This window comes from Choloepus didactylus, chromosome 15, assembly GCF_015220235.1.
Source record: "Choloepus didactylus isolate mChoDid1 chromosome 15, mChoDid1.pri, whole genome shotgun sequence".
Classification (NCBI taxonomy): Eukaryota; Metazoa; Chordata; class Mammalia; order Pilosa; family Megalonychidae; genus Choloepus; species Choloepus didactylus.
This window is the reverse complement of record NC_051321.1, coordinates 8,417,516-8,444,268: the sequence shown is the minus strand read 5'-3', so window position 1 is coordinate 8,444,268 and position 26,753 is coordinate 8,417,516. Positions and strand designations below refer to the sequence as shown.

At 50.5% G+C, this 26,753-nt stretch overlaps 2 protein-coding genes across 13 annotated transcripts in view; one reads left to right on the top strand and one right to left on the bottom strand.

Moving 5' to 3' along the window:
- Positions 1 to 7,186, top strand: part of ZRANB1 (zinc finger RANBP2-type containing 1) — an 87,561-nt gene extending 80,375 nt beyond the window's left edge. For all 4 annotated transcript variants that reach the window (XM_037804363.1, XM_037804362.1, XM_037804364.1 and 1 more), the window contains 4 exons: positions 798 to 918; positions 2,285 to 2,414; positions 2,617 to 2,846; positions 4,016 to 7,186. In XM_037804363.1, the coding sequence (XP_037660291.1) occupies positions 798 to 918; positions 2,285 to 2,414; positions 2,617 to 2,846; positions 4,016 to 4,234 (700 nt within the window). In that variant the 3' untranslated portion in view covers positions 4,235 to 7,186. The remainder of the gene's footprint in view (positions 1 to 797; positions 919 to 2,284; positions 2,415 to 2,616; positions 2,847 to 4,015) is intronic.
- CTBP2 (C-terminal binding protein 2) overlaps positions 5,757 to 26,753 on the bottom strand; it is a 166,776-nt gene continuing 145,779 nt past the window's right edge. For all 9 annotated transcript variants that reach the window (XM_037804371.1, XM_037804367.1, XM_037804372.1 and 6 more), the window contains 8 exons: positions 21,388 to 21,542; positions 21,075 to 21,219; positions 16,626 to 16,832; positions 12,379 to 12,593; positions 11,778 to 11,908; positions 11,151 to 11,278; positions 10,632 to 10,749; positions 5,757 to 8,876 (listed from right to left, as the gene is read on the bottom strand). In XM_037804371.1, the coding sequence (XP_037660299.1) occupies positions 8,696 to 8,876; positions 10,632 to 10,749; positions 11,151 to 11,278; positions 11,778 to 11,908; positions 12,379 to 12,593; positions 16,626 to 16,832; positions 21,075 to 21,219; positions 21,388 to 21,542 (1,280 nt within the window). In that variant the 3' untranslated portion in view covers positions 5,757 to 8,695. The remainder of the gene's footprint in view (positions 8,877 to 10,631; positions 10,750 to 11,150; positions 11,279 to 11,777; positions 11,909 to 12,378; positions 12,594 to 16,625; positions 16,833 to 21,074; positions 21,220 to 21,387; positions 21,543 to 26,753) is intronic.

The following is a 26,753-nucleotide window of genomic DNA, read 5'->3' as shown; positions in this document are numbered from 1 at the left end:
GTCCCCTGGCCGCAAAAACTTACAGATTTCGCTGATCTCAGCAGTTCCACGTTTTCATGAGTGTTGTATGAAGTATGCCCAAAGACAGATTGCTCTGTGGTGTCCAGTCCACGCAGTTCCTGGCTTTTTACCTACTTTCCTGGAGGAGTAACTAAAACTTACAGCTCACCAGTCTGCCATCTTGCCCCGCCTCCCTTACTTTGATTTTAGACCTTTGGAATTTACTAGGCTGAAATTTGGAGGAGGGGTATTAAATTAAATGTAAAGAGTAAATTAATTGTTTTTGTAGTTACAGTGGTTTTTATTTTTTTTTAAATTTGATTATCATGTCATCATCAGAGAGAAATGATTTTATTTATTGAAAAGAATCTCAGTGAAGTGGACTTGGTATTATAAATGCATGGGATATTTCCGACCTGTTGTTTGTGAAATGGCCAGGTAGTGATGTGTCCTATATATTGATAGAGAATGTACTGTCTTTGACTGTTTTTAGTTGTTTTTTAGTTTCTAAATCAGTAGTAGACAATTGAAATTAACCGTTTTCATCACCAGTGTGTGAAATTTCGAATGAAAATTTGGTGGGTGGTGAATCACATTCTCTCTGGGGATATGTTAAAAGATGTCTGCTAGCAGAAAGGAGGCATTTTTAACTTGAAAAAATATTGCAAACCAGGTAAAATGGATAAAATTATTAATGTCTTCATTAGATTAAAATCTACATTAAATAAATAATTGGTACATTAAATGAACTGCTCAGAGAAGGCTCATTTTTTCCTGTCTTGCTTTTTTTTTTTTAGGTTTTATACACGCTGGAAAGATTGGGAGTCATGGTATTCTCAGAGCTTTGGTTTACATTTTTCCTTGAGAGAAGAACAGTGGCAAGAAGACTGGGCATTTATACTCTCTCTTGCTAGTCAGGTAAGAGTGCTTCAAGGTGCCTCATGGTTTAAATCTCTTGATTTAAGTGAGCAAACCATGTTGGAGCATGTGGTAAAAGGCCGCTTAGCTGGGTGTTGGGCACCTTGGGTTCTAGACGTGACTGGTGTTTATCAACTGTGTGACCATAGGCAAGTCCTCACTCTGCAGAATAGGCAGAGTAATAAATGTTTTTTATATCAAGTGATAGAAAATAAAATCCTCTGAAAATGAAAGTAGTACTTGTGATGACTGAAAATGAAAGGAGTACTTGCGATGATTCTAAGCACTTCAGATTGTCCTTCATTTATATTGCCCTCTTAGGAAGATATCCTTTTCCCTATTTTATCTGTAGTAGCTCCTGCCCTGTGCCTAAGGTGGGGACTTAACCTAGGATCTTTGAGTCTAGTAGGTACTTTTCTGCTTGTGTTGGGCTGTCAGGCCCTGAGGAGCAGATAACGATATTCAGAGGCTCCCCAGTGGTGGGGCTGTGCCTACTATGATCCAGGCAAAGAAGGTGCAGTCTAGTGTACTCTGCAAACTAATTACCACTGACAGGAGTGATTTCTAAATAACATGGGAATGTACATTTCTGAGGGTAGTTAACAACTCAAGATGCTTTTGTAAATGATGGCTTCCTTTATGGAACAGAACTGTGCAGGGTCATCCCTTTTAGAACCTTGGTTTCATGCTAGTTTTAGTTTGTGAAACATGTTCAATATAACAAAACTGTGGAGTTCAAATATTTGCACTGCAAATGCACTCCTTTTCTTTCCCGAAAGCACCATAGTTGATTTGAATCCTGAGAAGGAAGTAGTCTTGCACTCTGCCTTATCTTTTTACATTCTGTCTTGGGGCCATTTGGGCAGGGTTCATAGTGAGTTTTACATCTGAGACGTGTACCCTTGTGGCCATGTGTCGTCCGAATCATTGTAGTTGGTAGACCCGTTTAGTGTTCTTCAGTTAGGTGATACTGCCATTTAAGTTTATATGAAATAACAAAGCTCATCTTTTTACTTTGAGGAGACTTGCAGGTAGTGCTAACTTTCACACTTGATTATATGAAGTATCCTTTGGTATCTGGTTTTCTTTGGTTCCTGAGATTCAGAAGTGAGTAGCAAGATGGAAATAGTTTAAGTATCTTAAATTATTTATCCAAGTGTATTTGGTTCTTAAGTTTGGGTAGTGAATCATACCTGTACATAAACTTTGTAGATTTCTGTAGCAGTTTTATTGGAATTTGCAACTTGACAATACCTTTTTCTTAAAAAATGAATTTGAGATAGTATTGCTTTTTTACACATCCTTTTCCCAGGGGTGGTAATAAACATTTTAAAGAGAAATTGCTCTTTTTTTGTGTTGTGTACAGCCTGGAGCAAGTTTGGAACAGACACACATTTTTGTACTTGCACATATTCTTAGACGACCAATTATAGTTTATGGAGTAAAATACTATAAGAGTTTCCGGGGAGAAACTTTAGGATATACCCGGTTTCAAGGTAAGCCACTATTCAAGGGTATTCTGTTATGCTTGTGTTTACTGTTATAATGCAGTCACATCCATGAGTAATAACTGGAGAGGAGGCTTAGAGTGGCTTTTTGATGCCAGGAATCAGAGTTAGTTGGACAGTGGAATGTGGGTATAGGGGGTAAGGAGAGTGGGCTGATATGACCAGCACCTTTTCTTCCCTTTCTTTTCAGGTGTTTATTTACCTTTGTTGTGGGAACAGAGTTTTTGTTGGAAAAGTCCGATTGCTCTGGGTTATACAAGGGGCCACTTCTCTGCTTTGGTTGCCATGGAAAATGATGGCTATGGCAACCGAGGTGCTGGTGCTAACCTGAACACAGATGATGATGTCACCATCACATTTTTGCCTCTGGTCGACAGTGAAAGGAAGTTACTTCATGTGCACTTTCTTTCTGCTCAGGAGGTAAGAGGCATGGTTCCCTGCTAACTACTTACTATTGTAATGTTCTACCAGAACCCAGCCTTGGGTGCCTTTTAGGTGTGGTATGATCTGCACTACCAGTTAAATTTTTGAATTTGGCTGTAGTATTTGCCTCTTTCTGTAAATACTGGTCAGACAGATTTTCAAACTTACCTCCTCACAACTGCTGTGTAGTGTGTGTTGTGTCATGGCCAGAGCATTAAACTGAAGACTACAGTCCCTGCCATCAGGTGGTAGTGAGTGCAGAGAGAAGTAAAAAAGGTAGGGGTAGGGACAAGGGGGATCATGGGCTTTGTGATGTAAATAGGGTGGTAAACATGTTAACATTTTGAGTCAGTAATTGAAAGAGAAGTGAGTCTTGCAGTGTGTGGGGGAGGAAAGTTCTAGACAGAGGGAACAGCAAATGGAAGGGCACCACGAGGTCAGTGAGGCTTATGGGGAGTGGGCAAGCAGGAAATGAAGGAGATGAGGGTCAGAGGTTGCAAGGGTAAGGGTGGAGTCCTTCAAAGATCATTAAAAGCTCTGACTTTATTGGAAAGCCACTGGCCATTTGTGCCCAGAAGAGGAATTCTGGCTGCTCCATTGAGACTTAGCTACCTGGACAGTGTCAGGCACAGGAACACCATGTAGGGAGCCATTGTAGATGCAGGGGAGTGGAAGAGGTGGTAAGAGAACATTCTCAGAAAACCCATATTCTTATAAAATTATTGGTCTTTAATTTACTAGCAGTTATAAAACTTACATTAAGAAGTTCATTGACCATCATTTGTATAACTTCAGCCTACTGAATAAACTTACCTTGTCATCCTTTTGAAGCTGTGACTGTCTTTCTGGCCTTTCCTTTGCCAGGATCAATTTGCTCTTTGCTCTCTTATCAAAGAAATTCCATTACCGTCTAGTACTAGATTGTTCTATTTTTTTTTTTTTTTTTCAGGATTTTCCCATTGATGTCTTTTTAAAATTTAATCACGGTGAACTGGTTTTTAATTACAAAGTTGATGAGAGGTTGAAACTGTGTTTAATCACTTATAGGCATACACATGTGGAAATTTGTCGCTTTAGCCTTTTCATTAGTTATCATACCAAATGTTTCTGTCCAATCTGTTTTAAGTTATTGTTTTCCCCTTTTTTTCTTCACCCTCCTCTAAAAGCTAGGTAATGAGGAACAGCAAGAAAAACTGCTCAGGGAGTGGCTGGACTGCTGTGTGACTGAGGGGGGAGTTCTTGTTGCCATGCAGAAAAGCTCTCGTCGGCGAAATCACCCCTTGGTCACACAAATGGTAGAAAAGTGGCTTGACCGCTACCGACAGATCCGGCCTTGTACATCCCTGTCTGATGGAGAAGAAGATGAAGATGAAGAAGATGAATGAAACAAATCCAAGAGCAGAAGACCAAGGCACTGAATCTGTGATGACCCTGAAGTTATTTTAGTGTGGTGCTCCAAGCAGAGTGTTACGGAATGGAATGAACCAAATGGGCAGGATCTACTGGGAAGTGTTTTTCTGATCCACACCCACTATGGATCATGCACCTGCTGTGTGAGGAGACAGAGAACTTTGGTTGGACTGCAGTTTGTAAAAAAAACTAATTTTATTAAGACAACTTTTTTTCCTTTCAAATTGTAAATCTGTCTATAAATGTTAACGCATGTGGTTGTTAAGAAATTGTGTAATAGGAAAAGTTGTACCAGCATCTTCATATTAAGAATTTTTTTTTTCCAGCATGGGCACTTATAAAAGCACATGGTAGATGACTGTTTCTTTGAGATAACCTTTTTTTTCCCCAGTAGAACCTGGCATTCTACTTCACCGTAAAAGATCCATTTTACATTAAGTCTCACTAGAGCTCATTAGACAGTTGAAATTTTTTTGTACAAACTACCCACAGTAAAACAAAAATAAACAAGCTTTTATTTTATTAATAATTTAGTTCCTATTGTGCCCCCCAAAATAAAATCAAATCTTTAAGGAACAAACTGCAAGAAAAGCTAAGAATTTTTTATTGAATGAATTCCATGGAGACATTGTTCCCTTGTTAAGTTTTCTGATACACCCCTTTACAGTATTTAGGTATTTATTTGTTTGGAAGAGTGACTTAAATGCGGGCTCCTATTCCAGATTCTTGGCAAAGGTCTGTTCATGAATAAAGTTATTCCCTGGATGTAAGTTAGGGAAGCACTTGGGGAGTAGGCCCACTGGTAACTAAATGAACTCTGTGAAATTTGTTCACTTGGACTTGATTAAAATTGCCATTGCAGAGGAACTTCAGATTCTCACTATCTTATCATCCACTCTGCTCTGGGCATGCCTTTGCTTAGGCTAGTGGGAATACCATTTCAGTGCAGAATGGAGATTTTCGAAACTGCAGTAAGGTAGTTTAAATACATTGTATAATGAATTTCTCAGTGTGTGGTCTGAGAATTTTTGCATGTTGGTTAATTGTGGCTATTCTTACTTTAAAACTATAATCTTAAGTAAACAAATTTTTTTATAAGAAGTATTATTTGATCACTTCAGGTATGCATTCAGTACTGGTAAAAATTTCAAACCTATCTCAGGAACACAAAAAGACTTAGTGTCCTGACAAGCACTTTGTAGACTATTGATGTGGCAAGAGATTTGGAAAAAAGCCCCATATATATGTGTGTGTGAGTATATACACAGCCCCCCCTCCTTTTGATGAAAAGGCCGTGAAAATCTTGAAATATTTGATTCTTGTTCTTTCCTAAATTCTGCCTGTGTGGTATTCAAATATGCACAACCTCAAATATGATGCCAGAATACTGACAATAGAAAAATGCCCATGAGCTATTAGGTCTTCAGTACTTTCTGCCTTCTCTAAGTAGGTAGTAAAGGGTATTCCCAGGATGAAAGGACCATTTTTGCTATATGCTAAAACTTGCAGAAAAAATTTATTTTTGCAGTATGATTCCGTATAAATGAACTTTCATGTTATAATGGTAAATTTTACTGTTCCGAGTGGTTACTGGGTTTTTTTTACGAATTGACTCTATACGGTTTGCTTTCATTTTTGTCAATGATTAATCACGTTTTTAGAAGGCTTTCATTCTGACTACTTAGCACAGCATCGATAGTAACCTTTCTCCATATTTAGGAATAATTCTTTAGTGGCAGAGATCCTGTTTTAGTTGCCTCTTAAGAAGCCAAAGAGAAATGTTTGAGGGAAAAGCATCTTGTCACTATAGTCTGTCTACACTGCAGTTGAAGCTGTCCAGAAAATTATGGGCGCAGCATTTCACCTCTGTGTCTTGTGGTCTGGTGAGTTTGCTTCCCTGAGTTGCCCCTTTATTTATTTATTTATGATGGGTGACCCTGACCACGTCTAATTTGACACGTTCAGCGTTCTTCCCTGTGGGAAAGAATTTCCTAGGCCCCAGACGCCCGCCAACAGAGATAGGGCTTAGTATGGTCTTCACGGCAGATGGGCTGTTTTGGGTAAATCACTGTTAAGCTCTTGAACTGTTAAACAGCCATAATTACTGTCCCAAGATAAGAGCTTGCAGTCCCTTCTCAAAGATCTCTTGTGGCTGGATGAGAGGGCACAAATGTCTTGGTTGACTCTCGAGATTAATACCTCAGCTCTTTGGGCTTTATGGACTTAAAACTATAGGACAGATTCCTTAACAAACAGTGTGGTGTTTGTTTTGTGTTCTGACCTGTTTTTCCTGGGAGTTTATATATAAAAATCATTTCCATTGGACTATGAGGGAAACTGAGACCTAATTAAACAAAACCCAGGTGCACCGTGGATTTGGAGCTGCCTTTTTATGTCCTGGGGTCATTGTGTCCCAGCCTGTTTTAGCGAAGGTAACATCATTGCTGTTCAGATGGTGGGGCAGATGATGAGGATGATGTTGAACTATTCTGCCCCCCACCTCCCTGCTCCAGCTCTCTGTGAAGTTGTTATGTAAATTTTGGGGGGGGGCAGAATTGGGATGGGCCACCACCTCAAAATGAGGAGACAGGGTCAGCCAGGTTAATGCTTTAAAATGCTGATTGGATTTTTTTTTTTTAAAGGGAGTATATGGTACGTGAAATTCCTGGACTTAAGACACTTGTAGCCACCATTAGTATAAAGGATTTAATGCTATTTAAAAAAAGGAATATCCACTAAAAAACATCAACTTTTAAAGTTCTTAACCTATGGAAATGGCTGGTGTTAATTATTTTGGAACACTTCTTTGTAAACATATTGTTAGGTTACTGGCCAAAAAAGGTTTGAGATTTATCTCCTTCCTTCCTGCATTGATGCTTGAGCAGGTAATTTTGCTTTTGGGCAAATTAAAATGAAACTTGACCAACTTTGTTTCTTGAATTGATTTAGTTCTAACCCACTATTTCATCTTAAGGGTGGCATACTTTGGTGTTGATAGACTTGGACGAGGTTTTGATTTTTAAATTTACGTTCTCTTATCACGTGAGGCAATTGTCAGTAGTCTTGGAATAGGCAGATTTTCTATAAAACTAGTGTCATTATTAGTATTTGAACCCGGGAGTAAAGAGAGTTGGGAACTGGCTATTACAAGATTCAGTTGCCTTTAAACATCTCAAGTGGAGAACTTTTACATTGGTGAGATGTGTTTGAATTTCAGAACTTAACAGAAATTTTTATTACTTTTTATTGAAAACTGCACTGAACGCTAAATGTCCACCTTTACAATAAACAAATACAGTAACGGTAACTCACACTAAAACAAAACATACTTCTGATAGCCATTGTTTTTCTGTTTGGGACAGTTTTAAAGTTTTTTTTTTTGTCACAAAAACAGGAATGTACCTATACAAAGGCTCAAAATAGGCCATCTTTTAAAACAAAAAGGCGATGATTCACAAAAAACTATGAATATAACATGTAACTAGTTGATACAAATCTAATAGGATTTGTTAAAATCAGTCACATCTAATAACACATCTGAAGTGTTCTTGTATAAAATATCACGTGAAGAAAAGAAGACTTTATCAATGTCTAAAAAAGTGGGTTTGTTCATAGACAATCTGACAAGTTACCATAAAAAGTGTTTCCTGAGACATAAGGAAATGCAACATTATTCTTCTTGAACTCCTTTAAGTTCAAGACTTTCCACTCAATAAAATAGCTGAGGATCTGAAACTGAGAAAATATATTTGAATACAAACAGCTTGTGAAACTTAATACTTTTTTTTTCTTTTTTCTTTTTTTGCATCATCAGAGGGTACTACTGAACTTCAGCCAACTTGCCCGCTCAGTACACAGTTCCGCTGTGAGAGGCACTCCTCTGTACAGGAGCCTGTACTGTCTTCCAGCCTCTGCTTGCAGTGGTATAACACAGGCAAACAGCTTTCTCCCCATTTTGTAGTAAATTAATCTTCCTAACAGCAAAAGAGGTAACCAGCCCCCATGGACCAAAGGGGCTAGAGTCATAGGATGGGGGTTTCCTCTATTATATTTTTTATTTTGATGTTTGGAACTCTTGATGCAACATTCTAGAGCAAGGTGCTCAGGACCTGCTGTGCCCAAGGGACTGATAAAGGAAAAAGATCTATTTATTCGTTGTGATTTGATGCACAGATGAAAAACTTAACACACAATAACAGAAGTTGGTCATTAATAAATCACGTCCTAGTCTTTCAGCGCTTTCGGAAGCAGATGACTTCAGTTTTCCCACGCCTCGGCTTCTAGCTCTTGTAGTTTTAACACTGCAACGTCAATGATGCGTTAAGTCCAGAATCAGTTAAAAAGACTGCGTCAAATTCCTTTTCTCTTAGTTCATCATTTTTTCACTGTCTCTTGGTCCCAGGTTTATCTGAATGATTACCTTTTGACCTTCTCTGCTATTGCTCGTTGGGGTGTTCTCGATTGTCCCCGTGTTTTGTGGGCTGGTTGGGAGAAGGAGCTTGGGAAGGGTGTGCCACTGTGGGGAGGTTGTGGGTCACCGGGATGCCTCCGGGGATGATTCCTTCCATGGCCGCAGGAAGGCCTCCCGGAGCCACACCCACGATGCCAGGCGGGTATCTGTAGAGCACAGAGCAGGGTGGGGTCAGGGTTGAAAGCTAGTAAGTAAGTGCATGCTTGATTCTTCCTAGTTCTGGTCTTTCCTAAAATTAATTTTTTTGGGATAATATGAGTAGTCTAATCAAAATACTAGATCATTAATTTTGTAGCTTTTAAAACAATAAGGGCAACTTTTAAATGACAGTCGAGGCTAATTCTTAATGCCTGTAGACGTTGTGCTATGTGTTTGGAAAACACACTTTCTACAAAATGGTTTTCTAGTTGCATCAGGAAGTGTTTTTTTTTTTTTTACACTTTATGGGCTGTTGTAATCACATCCCAGCAGAAAGCACAGAGAATTAAGTTTTTATTGTGGCTTCCTAGGTTGTTAGTCCCAGTTCCTGTCTCCCCTCTGGCTGAGGTGTCCTCAGGACGCCCCCCACGGTGCCCTGCTGTGGATATGGGCATGGGCTTTGGCCACCCACGGAACATACGGTTCTTGTGCACAGATGTGACGCGATGTATTTAACCTGTTTTTGAAGATATCTGGCAGGTGCTTTAGAATGATTTTTATTCTCAAAGCTACCCCAAATGTCTACCACAATGTTAGGCTGGTCAGAAATCCCAAGGAATTCTCTAAGACTGGAAGGGATCCTTTAAGTGTTGCCCCCCCCCCCCCGCCCCTGCCCTTGAAGGGTAGGCCACCAGCATTAATGAACAGTGTTCTTTGTGCTGTGATGCGCCAGATGATGATACTTCAAGAGTACTGAGTACCTACAGGGGTAAAAACAAGGGTAGGACTTTAAAGGACAAGAGAAATGTGAATCAGGCCATGTACCCAGGAGGAAACAGCATCACTTCCTCAGTCGGGGCCTTTATGGGTTCTGATACACAAACTGTTTAATGTCTATATTTGACACATTAGGCAATGTCTGGGGACATTTGCAGTTGTCACAGCTGTGAGTGGGGGTGTGTGTGCATCTCCTGGGTACAGGCCAGGGATTCTGTCAAACACCCTACAGTGTATGGTACAGTCCCCTACAACATCCAGCCCCAAGTCCAAGTAGTACCAAGGTTGGGAAGCCCTGGGTTAGAGTAAGCCAAATCTGCCATTTCTTCCTGTATTCAAGGCTGCAGTTCCCTCCATCGTGCATGGAGGATCTATCTCCCTGGAACCCAGCAGTGCTGGAGGGTGGTAGGGGAGGTGGGTAGGGAAAGAGAACCATGGAAAATCACCGAGAAACGACATCACCATCCCCTACCGGGTCTCCTTATCCACCATTCAAACATTGTTACAGTTGCTCTGTGTGGCTTTTCCTTCATCAGGACATGCTGTGCAGACGGGCCCTGTCCCTACTTGACTGGTCTGTTCTTTGGCCAACCTGCTTTCCTTGGACTGAAGATTCAAGTTAAAAAACAAAGCACAAATGGGTCTTTGCCCTGGAAGATCTCATGTGTACCCTTCCTACCTAGAAACCGTTTCGTTTAAGAAGGAGTGGCAATTCCTAGCACTCTGCCGTCAGTCCCATCTGGCTCTGCACCCTCACACCTTGCCTCCTTGTAAAATGGGAACTTCTTGCTGCCATCTCGTAACTCCAGTAGCAGGCTGTATCTTATATTTGTTCTGTTGAAACCAGGCATCGGAAGAAATGAGAGGTACAGTGTACCCAGTTTCCACTGAGAACAGGCAGGGTTTTCTTTAGGTAAACTCCCCCCCAAAATTCATGCTTCTCTCCCCTCCCTTGAGGCTTAGGCAAATTGGGTTCCTCGTCTCACCTGTATGTGGCACCATTGAGCTCTGGATGAATTGCTTGCTGATCTATTACTGACCAAGGAGCTGTGGTAACAAAGAATTCCTTGTTGACACAGTTTCTTAAGCTTTCTGGGATGCGACCTGGAGTAAGAAAGTTAATAATATATTTTTATACATTTAGTAGATGCCACTGGAGGAAACAATCAAAACTGTACTAATACAACTGATACCAAAATGTCTTAATAGCTATTAAGTCTTGTAATATCCATTAACAGAATGTCCAAGGGCCTGGGCACTTAGTCTCCAACCAGAACCCAAAGGAATTGCCTCCCCTCCAACCTCCCTCTGGGCAACCATCCTGCGAGTTTTCAATACTTAACATTAACTGTTACAGAAGGGAATTGGTTTCCTCTCTGAAGTTCAAGGCTTACAGAAACAGGACTGAAATCATTTTAATTATCTTGACCCTTAAATTAATTCTGGCCATAGTGGCCCTGCAGCCAACAAGGATGCTAACAGAACCGAGACTGCCCAGGGCTCACCTGTGATTGCTCGGCGGATCTCGGTAGCAGCTGCCTCCCTCATCTCTAGTGATGCTTGCTCACTATACCAAGCAGTGTGGGGCGTGCAGATTAGATTCGGTGCATCTTTCAGTGGGCCCTGTGCAAAGCTAGATAAATGGAGAACGGAAACACAGTAAACTGGGAAGTGGCCCATACTTCTCGCCCTGCTCATCAAGAGGGAACTCTTGGCCAAGTAGAATATTAGCTGCTCAGATATAATTCAGGGGCATTTTCTACATATTTTATGAGTTGCAAGTTTTAGAACATACTCATCAAGGGTTTTGTAAGAACCTTGTCAAGGGTAATCAGTGCATTAGACAGAAGAATGACTATTCCAGAATAGAAGGGAGTCCTGTCTACAGTGTCACAAGCACTTTCTGATGACCTTTGCGGACCCTGTGGCCCCTTCATGTTTAGTGAGAGAATATGGCAGTCCTTAGAGGAACCGAGGCTGTAAACTGCATTTCTAGTTTCCCACCCTAGACCCTTGTGTCTGGAAAGTTCCCCAAGTTCAGTGAATATGGGTCAGTAGTACTGGGCCCTTCAGGTTCCTGCTGAGTCTGGGGACTCCAGCTACAAAACCCCTTACAGTCTCACCAGCCCCACCTAAAAGGCTCCGATTCGTGCACATCGAGGGCTGCCCCTCGGATCCTTCCTTCCTTGAGGGCTTGGGCTAAGGCTTTCTCATCCACCAGTCCACCGCGGGCCGCATTCACTAGAAACGCCCCTTGCCTCATCTGTGGGGAGGAAAGAAGCGCCGGTTAAATGGATGACCACATCATCAGCAGGCTTGCACCGGGGTTTAGGAAGACAGTCACGGCATAGGAGGTTGGATGGTTTAACCCGTGTGCAGTAGTTTGGGGCAAGGGAGTCTGACAGTTGGAGGCCGGGGGTCCATTTCTGCTGATCTGCTGCCTGCCTTGTTGCTTCTCTGTGTCAGGCCTGACTGACCAGCAGGTCTCCGGGGAACTCCAGGGTGGTTGTAGGATGGGTGCTGGCTGGCTCCTGAGGTCCAGGCTGCTCTAGCCAGCACAGCCCACCCTGTGGAGGGGATGCGTTCAGCGGCTCGTCACTGATTTGTATTGGGACTTGCTCCCCCGATCACGGGTGGTCCACAAGCCAGTGCCACCCCCCGAGAGCTCTCAGCAGGTACCATCACCTCTCGATACGATTTCCAGGGTCTGAGGGCCTCTATTTTTCAAAGTACCTGCTTGATAGTAAAGTCATTGATGAGGTGGTGATTATGTTCATTGAGATTACAGTGCAAGGAGACGCAGTCGCTCTGGTACAGCAAGTCCTGCAGCGTGTAGATCCTCTGCACGCCCAGGGACCGCTCTACACCGTCCTGCAAGTAGGGGTCATAAAACAGGACGCTGAATCCAAAGGCCTTGGCTCGAACAGCAACCGCCTGCCCCGTGCGACCTGTGCAGAAATAGAGCGTCCGTCGGTGAGTGTGGCCACAGCCCTCGCCCCCAGAGGCCTCCATTATTTCCGTGACCTTGAGCCCAAGTTTGTCATCACCTGCGGGAATCTGACCAGCTGGAGGCTGCTGCCCAAGGCTCAGTTACTGAGGTCAACACTGCCACCCAGGTCACTGGTGCCAGAGCACAGATGGCAATGCCCCAGGTGAGGGAGCTGCCCTTCTGGATGGGCTGCAGCAGGCTTGTTTTTGTTTTCAACTTCCTTATTATGGACCATCTCAAACATACACAAAACCAGAAAGAAGGCTCAACTGCAGCCCATGTGCTCCCTGCTCCAGCTCTTCCCCAGTGTCCTGCCATGCTCATTTTTCTCACCCCACTTCTCTTGTTCATTTGCACAGCAGGATTCTTCAGATGAACTTTATTGCTCTTAATATCAAACAGAGCATTCCTGCTGGATTTGCTCAAAGAAGGGATAAAAGAATCAATACTGACCATTTCATCATGGCCTGAGCACAAGCTGGCTATATGAGACAATCAGGCAAGAGGCCTTACTCTGCAAGGCTCATTCCTGGGGTGTGCAGGCCAACCCCTGGTAGAGCCCCACTCCTTTCTCCACGCCTCCCCCATCAACCCAGTTTGGAGCTTGGGGCTGGACCTCCAGCAAGTTAAAAATGGACATCACCCAACAGGATACGAAGGCACCCCTGGCTCCTGAACAGCCATCCTTTGCACAAACGTACTGGTCTCCAAGGACTGAACCTCCTGCTTCCCAGAGCTGTTTTCAGCTTTTAACACTCCATGTGTGGCCCTCTCTCTCTGTCTAGGCCAACTTGACAGGTGAACTCACTGCCCTCCCCCTAGGTGGGACCTGACTCCCAGGGGTGTAAATCTCCCTGGCAATGCAGGATGACTCCCGGGGATGAATCTGGACCCGGCATCATGGGATTGAGAACATCTTCTTAACCAAAAGGGGGAAGTGGAATGAAACAAAATAAAGTTTCAATGGCTGAGAGATTTCAAAGGGAGTTGAGAGGTCACTCGGTTGGGTACTCTTACACCCTGTATAGATATCCCTTTCTAGGGTTTAGTGAATTGGAATCGCTAGAAGTAAATACCTGAAACTCAAACTCCAACCCAGTAGCCTTGACTCTTGAAGACAATTGCATAACAATGCAGCTTACCAGGGATGAGTGTGATTGTGAAAACCCTGTGGATCGTGCTCCCTTTATCCAGTGTATGGATGGATGAGTAGAAAAATAGGGACAGGAACTAAATGAAGGTTGGGGTGCGATGGGGGGGATGATTCGGGTGTTCTTTTTTACCTTTTTTTATTCTTATTTTCACTCTATGGTATAATGTTCAAAAATGGATTGGGGTGATGGGGGCACAACTATATGATTGTACACCATGGATAACTATGGTGTGTAATGTATCAATAAAACTGAACTAACAAGTATATAGAAACATACACTGAAATTCTGACATAAATCTTTAAGATCATTGTACGCAATGTACAGGAGAGGGAGCAAGGAAAAGAGGAAGATGTACATTTTCAACAGTAAGCTCACGTTTCAGAGGTCAACTTGGGAGTAGATTGCCTCCACTTGTCCTGCTCAACAGCTGTCTAACTGGGAATGACTAAGACAACTGCCCTGGTTTGGAAGCAAGGCTTTAATAAGGCCACTCCGATCAGGAGGGAGAGCTGCAGCGTAATCAGGAGGTCATTAGCCACCACATCACCCTTCTTCAATGTCACCACTGGAATGTGGTTACAACCAGGAACTACAGCCATGCAGCCTGAGGACAGAGGAGCAGTACTGGCTTCAGGATTGGGGCCAAGGGGAGACTCAAAACACTGGCCCTCTTGCTGATGTACTTAAAAGTAAGGGATGAGTGACCCATCACGCAGCCATCGGGCCCCTCCAGACAGCTTTCATGTAAGCGTGTGGCTTGGGGGCTTCCTGAGTGCAACTCCAGGGGCCGGAGAACTGGGGAGTAAGCAGCCCTGATTAAAACCCGAAAATGACACAGTTCAGGACTTTATTTCTCCAGAGAAAGGGATGGCTTCATTTTTCATATATTTACATACCCTGGTATTTTTCATTGGCTTCTACTTTAGCCACCAGGTTTTCTAACTAAAGTTTAGAATACCTAACAGTTTTGTTATTGACTTAATTATGACCCAGCCCTTGCAGAAGAACCCAATTGTCTTGACTTTTTTCAAAAAAAGCACTGCTGCCGTTTGCTGGTTTTCCCTTCACCATTTTGCAAATGTTCCCCCTGAAACTGCACGGACCCCAGCAGCCCTGGCACGCGACTGACTGGAAGCTCCTGCTCAGTGTCTCCAGTCACTCCCAGGCCCTGCTAAGTCAGCCCCTGACACGGTGACAGGCCTAGCGTGACCAGGCCGCCTCCATCTCAGGGCTACAGAGTAAACTGAAGAGGCAGCACCAAGGAACAACGGTAACTGGGGAGCCACGGCCCAGGGCACTTGTTTATAGTCTTGGGGAAACCAGGCCAAGACATGGGGCCTGGCCTAAGCAAACTGAAGGGGTCCTCAGGTGTCAGATGACAAAGGGCAAAGCCTAAGACTTCAGTGAGCACTTCCAATGCCAGCTGGGGGCAGAAGCCATTTAAACAAGCCAAGGAGGCTCCCACTGCACTGGCTGGTCCCTCGCAACACCCTCCAAGGCCCAGGCCTGGTCAGAAAGCACCTGCACCCTAAGAGGGGCAGAGGAATTCACGAGGCTCTCAGAACCGTCTCCAAGAACACTAGCGAGCTCGGCCGCCTAGCGGGTGACCTGCAGTGGCTGCTATGGCTTCTAAAACTCAGTTGCATTTCTCAGAGACATTCTGTAGGTGTTTCCTGGAGAAAGGAATGTGACCACGTCCTTTTTAAAAACAAAAAGAACAGTTTACAGGATCACTGTAAAAACTCAGGATTTAAAACTTGGACCCCGGTTGCAGGCTGGTACTGAACCCAGGCAATCCTGGTCACCGTGCAGCTCCCTCGGAGGCGATGGGAACAGCGGCAGCCCCGGAACAATCACTTCCTGCCGACACCCAGGTCTCCTGAGCAGGGGCCAAGAAGGCACCCCGACTCCCCTAGGAGTTCAAGTCCTGACCGGCAGTCACTTATCTTACTGGGAACGTGAGAGCTCAGGGAATCTTCTGGAAGTCAAGCCTAGTATTTATGACATACCCATGCCTTCTTTGAGTCCTATGAGGTAGTCACTGTGTATAACCCTATTTCTAACTTGCAGATCAGGAAACTGAGGCAGAGAGAGGCCAAGTGATTTGCTCAGAGCCATTTAGTGGTAGGTTTGCAATTCAGCAACAAACTGAGGCCCCTTTCCATGTGCAATGGGTCATCAGTGTGGTCATCAATGGGCTGGGGGTGGGTGGGCTGCTGGCGACGGCCCTTCAAGCCCTGAGTTGCTAACTGCCGTGGTATCTTGCCACCCCAGCTGGAGCCTGTGAAGGGATCACACCCACATCTTGCCACAGGCAACCGCTCATTCCAGGGAGATGCTTTCCTGTCCCCAAAGAGGTCACAGCCGTCCGGCTAAAAATCCCTCCTCATTCAGCATTCAAGAGCCTTCCGGAGCCAGGCACTACTCACTGCCCAGCTCGCCACTCACCTGCCAGCCCAATTCAAGCTGATGCCCACTGCTCCTCCCAGACTCACCCCTACACCATCCCTGTGTGTGCCACACCCCGTCTCCCCCACTCCAGGCAATTTAGCTGAGTGTTTAGCAGGTGTAGGCCAGGCTGGCTGTGGCCCCTTCCGGCTGCCCAACATGATCCAGCCCACTCTTCCAGAACCAGCCCCTCTCCTACATCTAGGGGGTGTGCCCTGATCAGTCCTGACCCGACTCCCAATGCAGCTGTGGTGGGAAAAGGTGGGAGGTGCTGCCCCTCCTGTGGCCCACAGCATATTAACATGCAGAACTTTCAGGATGGGCCACCCCTGGGCCGGGCAGGGGCAGAGCTGGGTGTGCTGGGGACCGGGCAGGACGGCTGCACATACCAAAGCCAATGAGGCCCAGCGTCTCCCCACGGATGCGGGCAGCGCCAGACGCCACCTCGCGGATCTGCTCGACGCTCTGGACCCGCGTGCCTTCCCGCAGCGCCTGGTACAGCCATGTGTTCCGCCGGTAGAGGTTGAGGATATGGCAGATGGTGGAATCTGCAGTCTCTTCTACCGCTGCTGATGGGATGTTGCACACGGCGATGCCTGCAAAGGACCAGGGCAAGAGCGGGCCAATGGTGAGAAAACCCTCCAGGCAGTGTGATAGGATGAGAGAGGTGGAGTTCAGTCTGTTCAGCCACTAGCTGGCTGAGTCACCCTGGGTCTGTCACAGTCCTCTGGGGTCTGCACACTTTAGGCCACAGGATTTGGACAGGAAGAGGTCACTAGGACCCTCTGGCTCTGATGCTCAAGGGCCTTTAGCCCCATATCCATTTATACCCACCCCAACTCCCGGTGCTCTGAGCTGCCATGAACAGCCTCCGCCCAGGCCGCACTGAATGACATTGTGTCGCACCACCCTGGCCTTCCAGGCCCCGATGTCTCTGGGAAGACGGCAGCGGGGGCTTGGATGGGGCAAGGCAGCCAGCTCCTGACCACTGTCCACTTCCAGGGCCAAAAATCTGGAAACCTGCGATGGTGTTTGGCCATGGCACCAAGAGCTCTGGGGGGGGATGGGGAGTCTGGGCCCCTTCCATGATGGATGGTGGGGGTGTCCAAAGAGCAGAGCCTCACCAGTGGACCCCACTTAGGCTGAGGGCCACCAGGGTTCTCCTCATGGGGCTGGGGCAATGAATGTTGGCTTTTGTTTTGTTTTATGGCATCTTACGAGTTTTCTGCAATAAACTGATGTTATTAGATAACATTTTACATAACATTACAAAGACAAAATACAGACACAAGAGCCGAGTCTCAATCCAGCCGGAAACTCAGTCTTTGGCTCCAGGTCACCATCCTGCCCTGGTGGAAAGAAAACTGAACGGGCAGGGGCATCCCACCCCAATTTTTGGAAAAGTAATTAGGCCGGAGAGGAACTTCAGCCTCTGCGTGATGACTGACAATTTTAGTACAAGGCGGCCCCCGGCTGAGGGGCTGCCGGGGAGGTTGGGGCATTTCCCTTCCTTGGTTGGAGGGTGTTTTGGGGGAGAGTGACTGTTTGCCAGACATGGTTGGGGCCCAGGCAGGTGGGGAGGCCTGCTGCAGCCCCCTCCCTTCCCGCTGGCCCTGCAGGCCTGGACCCCTGCCGCAGAGGGGAGGGGCTGGGCCTGGCAGCCAGGTGGGGTCTGAGTGAAGGTCCCGGGCACTGTGTTGCTCTAGGTCCAACGGCTCTGAACCCAGACCGGGGGGGGGAGGGGCTACTCTCCCTGGGAGGGGCCCCGAGGTGGCAGCAGGGCAGGGCCACCTCTCCGCGAGGCCCCCTTCAGCACCCAACTCCCACACACCTCTGGGGAGGAAGTGGGGGGAGGGCATGGCTGGCACCAAGGCCATGGGGGCTCCCCAAGCCCCCGGCTCATGGTGAGTGCCCCCCAGGCCCATGAGCAGGTCTGGGTCTCCACCCGGCCCACCCCAGCCTGGCCCCGGCTCCCCGAGGGGCACACCCACCCCCGAGAGCCACAGTGTCTGGCTGAGACCCAGGCTGGCACCAGCTTTCCCGCCGGCTCTAACGCAGGGACCTCGCAATGTGCCCACAGTACGGGCCTCGCGAATTCGAAAGAGCTAATGAGAACTTCGGGCTGGCTCAGCGGTTGTGCTCTTATTAGACTGAGGCAGATGCCAGAGGTTTCAGAGCAACTTTTGGCAGCTGGGACAATTTCTGTTGCTGTGTTTATGGAGAGAGTTGCTCGGTGTGTCCTCAACAAGGCCGGCGGGAAGGGCCAGTGACGCCCGGAGCAGACTGTGCAGCCTCTGGGAGGAAGGGCTCCTGGAGCCGCCCACGAGGCAGAGGAACCTTTGTCCAGTAATGCCGTGATGATGAAGTTTACAGTGAGGGCCAACATCCTCAAGGTGGATTTTTTTTTTTTAAATAGTGGATATTTTTTTAACACACTCTACTGAGTGCAGTAGCAGTGGGCTCCCTCCAGGATGACTCAGGGCAGTTCTTCAAGTGCCATCTGCACCTGGTGCCAACACCACAGAGCAAGGAGCCCAGGATCTGCCCTCACATTCTAGGGTCCCTAACAGCTGAGCTGCTCACATCTGTTTTCTCAACTGATGTGAGAAACATGAAGCACATTGCTGCTTTAACTCACTGTCATTGATGAAACCCCTGTGAAGTGCCACCAGACTGGAAAACAAAGAGCCTCCTAGAAAGGCATGGGGGCAGCGCAGTGGGGCCGGGAGCCCAGTGACAGCCTGGGAGGGCTGCGATGGCCCGGGGCCAGGCTCAGGCTCTTGGGAGGCCCCTCTCCAGCTCTCTCACGTCTCCCCGGCTCTTGGTGAGCCAGCGGCACCTGGAACAGATCCCTTCACCTGCTCCAGGCGCTGTCCTGTCTAAGCCTTGCCTGCCCTGCTCTTGGCTGGCCAACTGGAGCTGATGCCAATGCCCGAGGCTGCAGGGAAGGCCTCCTAAGGGCTCCGCTGGGTGCTGGAAGGAGCTGCTCCACGCCCACCGTGAGCCCGGTGGAGAGCCCTCTGGGTGCCCACCTGAGGGGAGACCTGCAGGACACCTGCCGTCTGCAGCCCCAGGTAAATCCTCCCCACGAAAGGTCTGCTGACCTCCCAATCTGTGAACTGCACCTGGAGACCAAGGACATCGGCCCCGAGGCCCTGACTGCCTTCTCCAGAAGGGTCAACGCAAACGCCACGCTAACATCTCCACAGTCCCGCGACCTGCTGCCCCTGTGGCTAGCAGGACTCAGGGACCCCCACCTTGGCCCTCCCGAGGGCAGAGGGTCAGAGGGTGGGGCCCGAGGGGGTGGAGCTGCCCTTGCCTTTGAGGAACAGGAGGGCCCCACCCAGCCCCGCTCTGTCCAGTCACTTGCAAGGACCCCCATCTCTCCCTGGAAAGAATTTTCTGGGTCCCCATTAAGGAAACTCAGCAGCACCTCATCCAGTCGCTGTGTCCGGGAGAAGCAAACCTGGACTGCTGCTAGCAGCTGTGCTGAGAGGGGTAAACACCAAGACCCTTGTCCTCTCAAGTCCCTATTGCAGAGAAGGGCTCCACGGGACCGACGCCGGTACAAACAGCACTGAGAACATGTCACCCCAGGGCTGGGGGCACCCCGAGCACTGGGGGAGGCAGACCCAGAACCCGCTATAACCCCCTCTCCTCTTGGACCCCCAGGGGGGGGGCCACTTGGCTGAGATGGCGGAGCCTGGCAAATGGGGGACCCAGCAGAAACAGGTTCTAATCTTCTGAGCCACCTGCTGCCCAGCTCCCCACTTCCTGCACCGTGCCAGTGTGTCCTCCCCCTTCGCCTGGGAGCCGTCAGAGAATCAAATCCATCCCCAGCTCCCTTTGCCCTGCTTGCCTGACCAAATCTGCCTCAAGGGTTTAGAAATCTGGGGGTTGCCCCAAAGACAAGCACCGAGACACTGATCCTTCAGACTTGTAGGAAAAACCCAGCTTGTGGCAGGCGCACCTGGGCTGTGGCTGACGTGCAGCCCCTCGTCCTCACGTGCCGCCACGAGCCTGTGCTCCTGTGCCAGGCTCTGTCCACAACCCTGCCACTGGGGGCCAGGGCCTCGGGGCTGGGGGTGAGGGGCACTAAGCTGAGGAGTAGACCCCACCTGCTCCAGGACCTCAGCACAGCCTGGAGGCGTGGAGGGGCAGGGCCTCCTCACCACCCTGGGTCCCCCACCCGAGCAGTCTCCTTCCCCACATGCCCAGGTAGAGATGCTTCCAACACACCGGGGATGGTAATTAGAGGGGCCTTGTCTGAAAGAATCTACCCTCCAGGAGGACCCCAGGCTCAAGTTCCGGCTGCAGGTAGCCCAGGGCCCCTGAAACCAATGTATGGCTCCTGGTGCCTCTACAAGCACGCGGTGCCCACTGACGACACACCAGGGTCTGGCGTGGGGAGGCGACCACGGCGCGGCCCTCGGGGCACGTGCATCCAGGGATGCAGGAAGCAGCCATGAGGGGCCCTACCCTGACTCCCGTGTTCCCACCCTTCGCCAGGGCCTGCCGTCCCCAAGGGATGGCTGTGACCCAAGGTGGAGAAAACACCTGAATCGGGACCCGGAGCTGCACACTCAACAGCAGTGCGGTTTCGGGGTGACTGGTTCTGGTGCAGCTGCTCACACCCCTGCCCTCTGGGGAGAGCACATCCGCTCGTTCTGGCTGCAGCCAACTGAGTCTATCCCAGGCTGCCCGTGTCGGAGGCAACAGGAGGTGCCCCTGGACTCAGCCAGGACGAGTTCCCTTCCAGAACCAGCCCCTGCTTCCTGCCCCAACACCACACGGCAGAGAGCGTGTGCGGAGCCCCCTGTGCTGGGCACGGCCCTCACCGAGCTCGCCGGCGGCCTTGATGTCCACGTTGTCGTAGCCGCTGCCTATCCGCACGATCACTCGCAAGGCCTTGAACTTCTCCAGGTCTTCCCTGGTGAGGGTGATGGTGTGGTACATCATGGCACCGACGGCCTCGTTTAAAACCTGCAGCGGGGAGGGGAGAGCGCAGGGTCAGGGGGCTGCACTGGCAGCTCTCGGGACCCCAGACACTGTCCAGCCCAAAGCAGAGGATTTTGGTGGGAAAGAGGACATGCAGAGGCTGAGGCCAGGAGGCGGCCCCCTCGGATGGGGCGGGGGCGGGGACCTGCCCACCTTCTCGTGGATCTCCTGCGTGGACTGCGCGTCACAGAAGGCCACGGTGGCGAGGTCCTTCAGGATGGGCATCTCCACGGTGCAGTCCCTGCCGTCGAGCAGCGCCACCAGGGGCCGGGGGTGCAGGGGGCCGTTCATGACCTGGGGGCGGATACCTGCAAGGAGGGACGACGGGGTGACCCGGGGCCTGCCGTTTCCAACGTGAAAGGCAGCTCTCACCCAGGAGACCAGCTCCTTGTAACTGGCAGAGAGTGAAATTCTATCTGTGGGGCCCGTGGACGACCTCACAAACAGGTGACCAGACACCCTGGGGCGTGGGCTCCATCCCCAGCAGAGCCCTGGTCGCCCGGGGCAGGCCCCTCTCCACTGGGCCAGGGACCTGGTCCTCTTCTGTGCCGGCATGTGCCCTCCGCGAGGGCAAAGCCCGTGGCAGGTCCCCTGAGATACCTGGTGGAGATGGTCCAGGTGGAAGAAAAGGTGTGGGTGAGCCCGAGGCTTGTGGGGCCCAGGAGAGCGGACACCTCCTCCCAAGTGCCACCCACGATGTGCAAGAAGGTGCCCCGTAATTTGACGGACGGGTGGCCCCTGGTGTGGCTGTGCGGCTGCCCAGGGCAGGAGCCCCTTCGGTCCTGCAAACACAGCGCACAAATACCGATTCTCCACCGAGGCCACGTGGACCAACCCCGCACTTCCCAAGGCCACACGGGGCAGCCGCGAAGCCAGGGACCCCTGGGAGCACAGATGGCAACCGGAGCCCCCCAGGAGGCAGCACGAGCCTGGCACCCTGGTCCTCGCCGCCCCAAGCAAATCTGACATCCCTGGAGACAGGAAAGCGGCATTTCCTCACACAAACCCCTCCCTTCAAACTCAAAGGCCGGGAGAGGTCTTGGATTTGCAGCCCCTCCGGACATAGAACGAGCACGCCCCGGCCCCTGGCTGGGTGGGAACTGTGCCCAGGAGGGTCTGCGTCACTGAGGTGGCATCGCCACGATGGAGCTGGGGACAACGGAAGGGGCACACCTATTTCCTTGTCAAATTAGAAATCTCAGCCATAAACATGAAAACAAAACCACTTTCCGGGCCTCCCAGGCCTTTAGAGGACCAGATGGTCTCCAGCCAGGCCTGAGCCCACCCCAGGCGTGTGGGAGAAGGTTCTGGGTCCCCAGGCGGAGTCCCTGCCCCCTTCTTCATTTTAGTGGTTCCTTGGGGGTGCTCTGGGCAGCCTGGGGGCTGCCCGTGGGGCTGGGCCCGGCCCACTGCTGTTTGCTCCCGGGCGAGTCTCCTGTCCTCCCCTGCGGCCCCTGCCTCCCTCCCCGAGCCCCGGGAGCTCCTTTCCAACTAACTACACGCTTTAGTAAGAAGTGGAAAAAGGAATTTTCCCTTGCCTGGGAAATACTGCTTTTCCACATTTCTAATAAAAGTGGAACGCAGGGGTGGGGGTGCGCTCGGCAGCCCCTGCCCCAGGAGGACGACCCCCGCCACAGCTGCTCCCTCCCAGGACAACAGCCTCTGAACGTGGGACAAAGAAAAGGCTCTTGTCCTGCCAAGGGGTGCGGGCCACAGCCCAGGCCCCGAGGTCGCCACTCACAGGGGCTGGGGGAGCCCCGGGCTCTGCCTCGCCTCCCTGCCCCAGTGGGGGACCCGGGGCCCGCCCAGCTCCCGTGGCCTCAAGACCGGAACCCCAAACCCCCTTCTGCAGAGGACGGAAACAGGGCAGGTCTGAGGGAGGCCCCCCACGTCCTCCCAGCCCACGACCCCCACGGGGTGTCGAAGACACGGGAAGGGAAGAGCCGGTTGCAGCCACTGAGCGCTTGCTGGAGGGTGCGCAGCCCTCGGCGGGCTCCATGTCGGCCCAGCTGGCAGCAGGCTCACGAGCAGGTGAGGATGGGCATGTGCAAGCGTCCCCTCTGCTCTCGGGGGGCACAGGAGGATGCGTATGGGGAAAAGGCCCCCCCAGCGCCAAGGAGGAATCCAGACAGGACCCCGGAGACCCTCCTTTCTCCCTCTCTCCTCTGCCCCGCGCTGGATTTCCACACATCGGCCGTGCAGGGAGGGAAGCAGGAGGTAGGAATTCCCACAGACGGGGATCTCTGCTGGTCTAACCCCCAAGACAACCCAGCAGCAATGACACCCCCTTTTCAGGCCCAGGCTCAGAAGTGCAGCATTCCTCCCGCCCAAGGAAGCTGAGACAACCACGAAGAGGGTCAAACCCAAAGGGTTTCGAGAGCCTCCTGCCCCCTCCCCAGCCCGGACCCTCCCTTCAGGCTGGGCACACAGGACCCAGCTGAGTTCCCGGGGCCAGGGGCTCGGCCACCAGCCGCGAGCCCTTTGCAGCAGGGCAGGAAAAGGAGGTGCAGACAGGGCCGCACCCCCAGGGCTGAGCTCTGATCAGAGTAGAGATGGCAGGGGGTGTGGGCTGTGGGGGAGACTGTCCTGCACGAGATGCGGGGACCTGGGGGTGGGCAATGTAAGGCTCCAGGGAGCCATGACGAGACCCCCAGCAACAAGGAGCAGCGGGGGCTTAGGTGGGGCACTGACACCCTCCACCTGTCCCTCAGGCCCAGGAAGACCCGTCTGTCTCCCACCGGGACAGTCTGTTAAGCTCCAGCCAGTGTGCCTGGCACCTGCTGTGCCCAGTCCTGCTGGAGTCTGGAGTGGAGGGTCCAAGGAGACCCCAGTTAACACCAGGTACATTGACTGTAGAAGACCCTCCCCTCACCCTGCCCACCGATACGTCCTTCTGTGCTTCCAGACATTCTGATGATTTCAACAAATTTCTAACACATTACTAATAATCAACACATTACAAATTATACTCATGAACCCTGCACTAAGACATGACCAGCTAAGGGACCATGGGAAGTGGGTCCCCACTCAGGGCCACCCCCGGGGCTGTGGGCACGCTGGGGGAGGAGGCACAGTACACAGTGGCCATCGAGGAGTCACTCAAAACTGGGGCTCCTGATGACGAACGATGGCCGCCAAGACCCCTGCCCCTCCAGGTGAGAGGGACGTACAAACCCTGAGCCTGACAAACCCCACAGTGTCAGCCCCATTCCCATTTTACAGACGGGCCAGCGTTGCCAAGGGCAACCAGAGCCCCCCCTGAGCAGGGACAGGTGGACGATACGGCCGCCTCCCCCAGCACCAAGGGCCCCATGGAGGTCCTGGGCTTTTCCTCTCCACCTGCCTCCTTCCCACCCACCGGTCTGCCCTGCCCAGCTCGGAACAGCTCCGCAGGGACTGCACACGTCACTGAAAAAGTCAGGGCACTTCTTTCAACAGCTGCGGAAGCATCAACCCTGTCCCCTGGGGCCAAATCCTTGCCGGCTCCGGGCTCACCTCTGCACGGGGTGGGGGTGCCCCGAGCCCCAGCCCGAGGCCTGGTCCTGGCTGAGGTGCCGCTTAGAGCTGCAGCTGCACGTAAGTGATTTTGAAATGAGAGATACTTGGTGGAAAACAAAGACGGTGCTGGACGAGTGGCTGCTGCGAACAGCGGCCAGTCCGCAGGGGTCTGCCAAGGCCACGGGAGAGAAGGGGGCGTTTAGGAAGAACTCTGGATACCCAGCGCCGAAACTGCCTTTTCATTTTTAAAATATTATTTGGATAAAAGCACAGATTCCTGTCCTGGGAGCTTGGTCCCCAGCAGCCACAGGACCTGAGCTGGGCAGCTGGGAAGTGCCGCCCTGCAGAGTCCCCGGGACCGAGGCTCGGGCCTTCCTGGACACCGATTACGTTATGCAGACACGTCGCCTACGGAAGGGCCTTTAAGGGTCTGAGTTGGTTTCTATTGCTTGCAGATCAAGAACCTGGTGGAGAGGGAAGCAACCAAGAGACGGAAGCAACTAATGTCCCACATCAGACGAGCGGATAAATAAACCGTGATGCACGTATGATGGGACACGACGCGGCAGTGAGAAGAACGAGGTCGTGACGCGTATGACAACGTGGATGAACCCGGAGGACATAATGTCGAGTGCAATAAGGCAGACACAGAAGGAGAGGCATTGTGTGATACCACTAATGGGAACTCTGTGACAAATGTAAAACAAGTGTCTTACATTGTAGAATACAGGGGACCTCGAGAGTGACAGCAGCTAGTGAAGGGGGAACGATTATCTAATAAGAACAGGTAGCAAACAGGGTAATCTCAGTGATCTGGGAAGGCTCAGGAATGACTATGGTTTGTTAATTTTCTTGGGGTAAGGTAGGAGCATATTGGAAGCAATGTAGTTATTTCAGGACATTTGTTTTTCTTATTCCTTTGTTGGAAATGTTTTTTTCCTTAATTTTTTGATAAATAAAGTTAAACAAAACAAAACAAAACATGGCAGAAGAGTTACCAAAGTTTTATCCAAAGCAGCGTGGGCTGTGGTAACCGTTTTTGAGGCTGTGACACAGCAGGTGAAGCCGGCTCTGGCCTCCTTTTACAATGCCTCAGACAGCAGGGAAGTTCCCTGACATGGCAGCTGCTCCCGCCACCAGCACCGAGGCTGGTCAGGAGCTGGGGTGAGGAGAGGACAGCCGGGGGGGAACGAGCTCCAGCGGGTGTAACCACTGCCCAGTGGACAGAGAAGACGGACCCTGCGGGACCCGGCCGTGGGCCTCTGGGGCTGGAGGTGGTGCAGGAACCTCTGGGGCTGCCCCACCTGCTGAAGCCAGAACAAGTACCTGGAAACGTTCATCCAAACCGGCCTTAAAAGATTCCTTGGGACACGAGGCAACGTGGCGCCCACCCCTGTGCTGCATTCTCAGCACGAAAGCCCCAGCCGATCGAGCAAATGCTTGGTCAGTGGCCTGGGCCAGCCGGGGGGCCTGGAAGGTGGGAGAAAGGAGGCCCCAGGCTCCGTCCTGCCCCGCACGGCAGGGTGAGGGGTGGAGACGCATCCACAGAGCCATCGGGCCGCACCTGCTGCCCCCCAGCCTGGGAACCGCAGCCACCTCCTGCCCCCCAGGAGCCCAACTTAATCCCAAGGACCCTATGAGGGTCTGAGTCATGTGTCTCCCCAGCACCCCAAGATGCTCCAGGAATGCTGAGAACAGCTCCCCTTTAAATGCAGGCTGCTCCCCAATCCAGCAGCCCAAGGTAGTCCTTCCCACAACCAGAAAGACCCAACCCCCTGGCCGCTCCGAGCTCCAGGAGGCCACACACATCTGGGGGTCGGAGGGGTGTACTTTGCAGGCCTGGGTTTCCACCATCTAGACCTGAAAGTCATGCCTGGGTCCAAACTGGGGCCCAGGTTCCGATGCTGGGATACAAATGAGCCCGGATACCCCCCACCCCAGACCCAGCATCAAAGTCACACACACGGCCGAGTTGGGGGCCCAGCCCATCCACCCCAGCTCTCGGGGGTCCCTGAACAAGG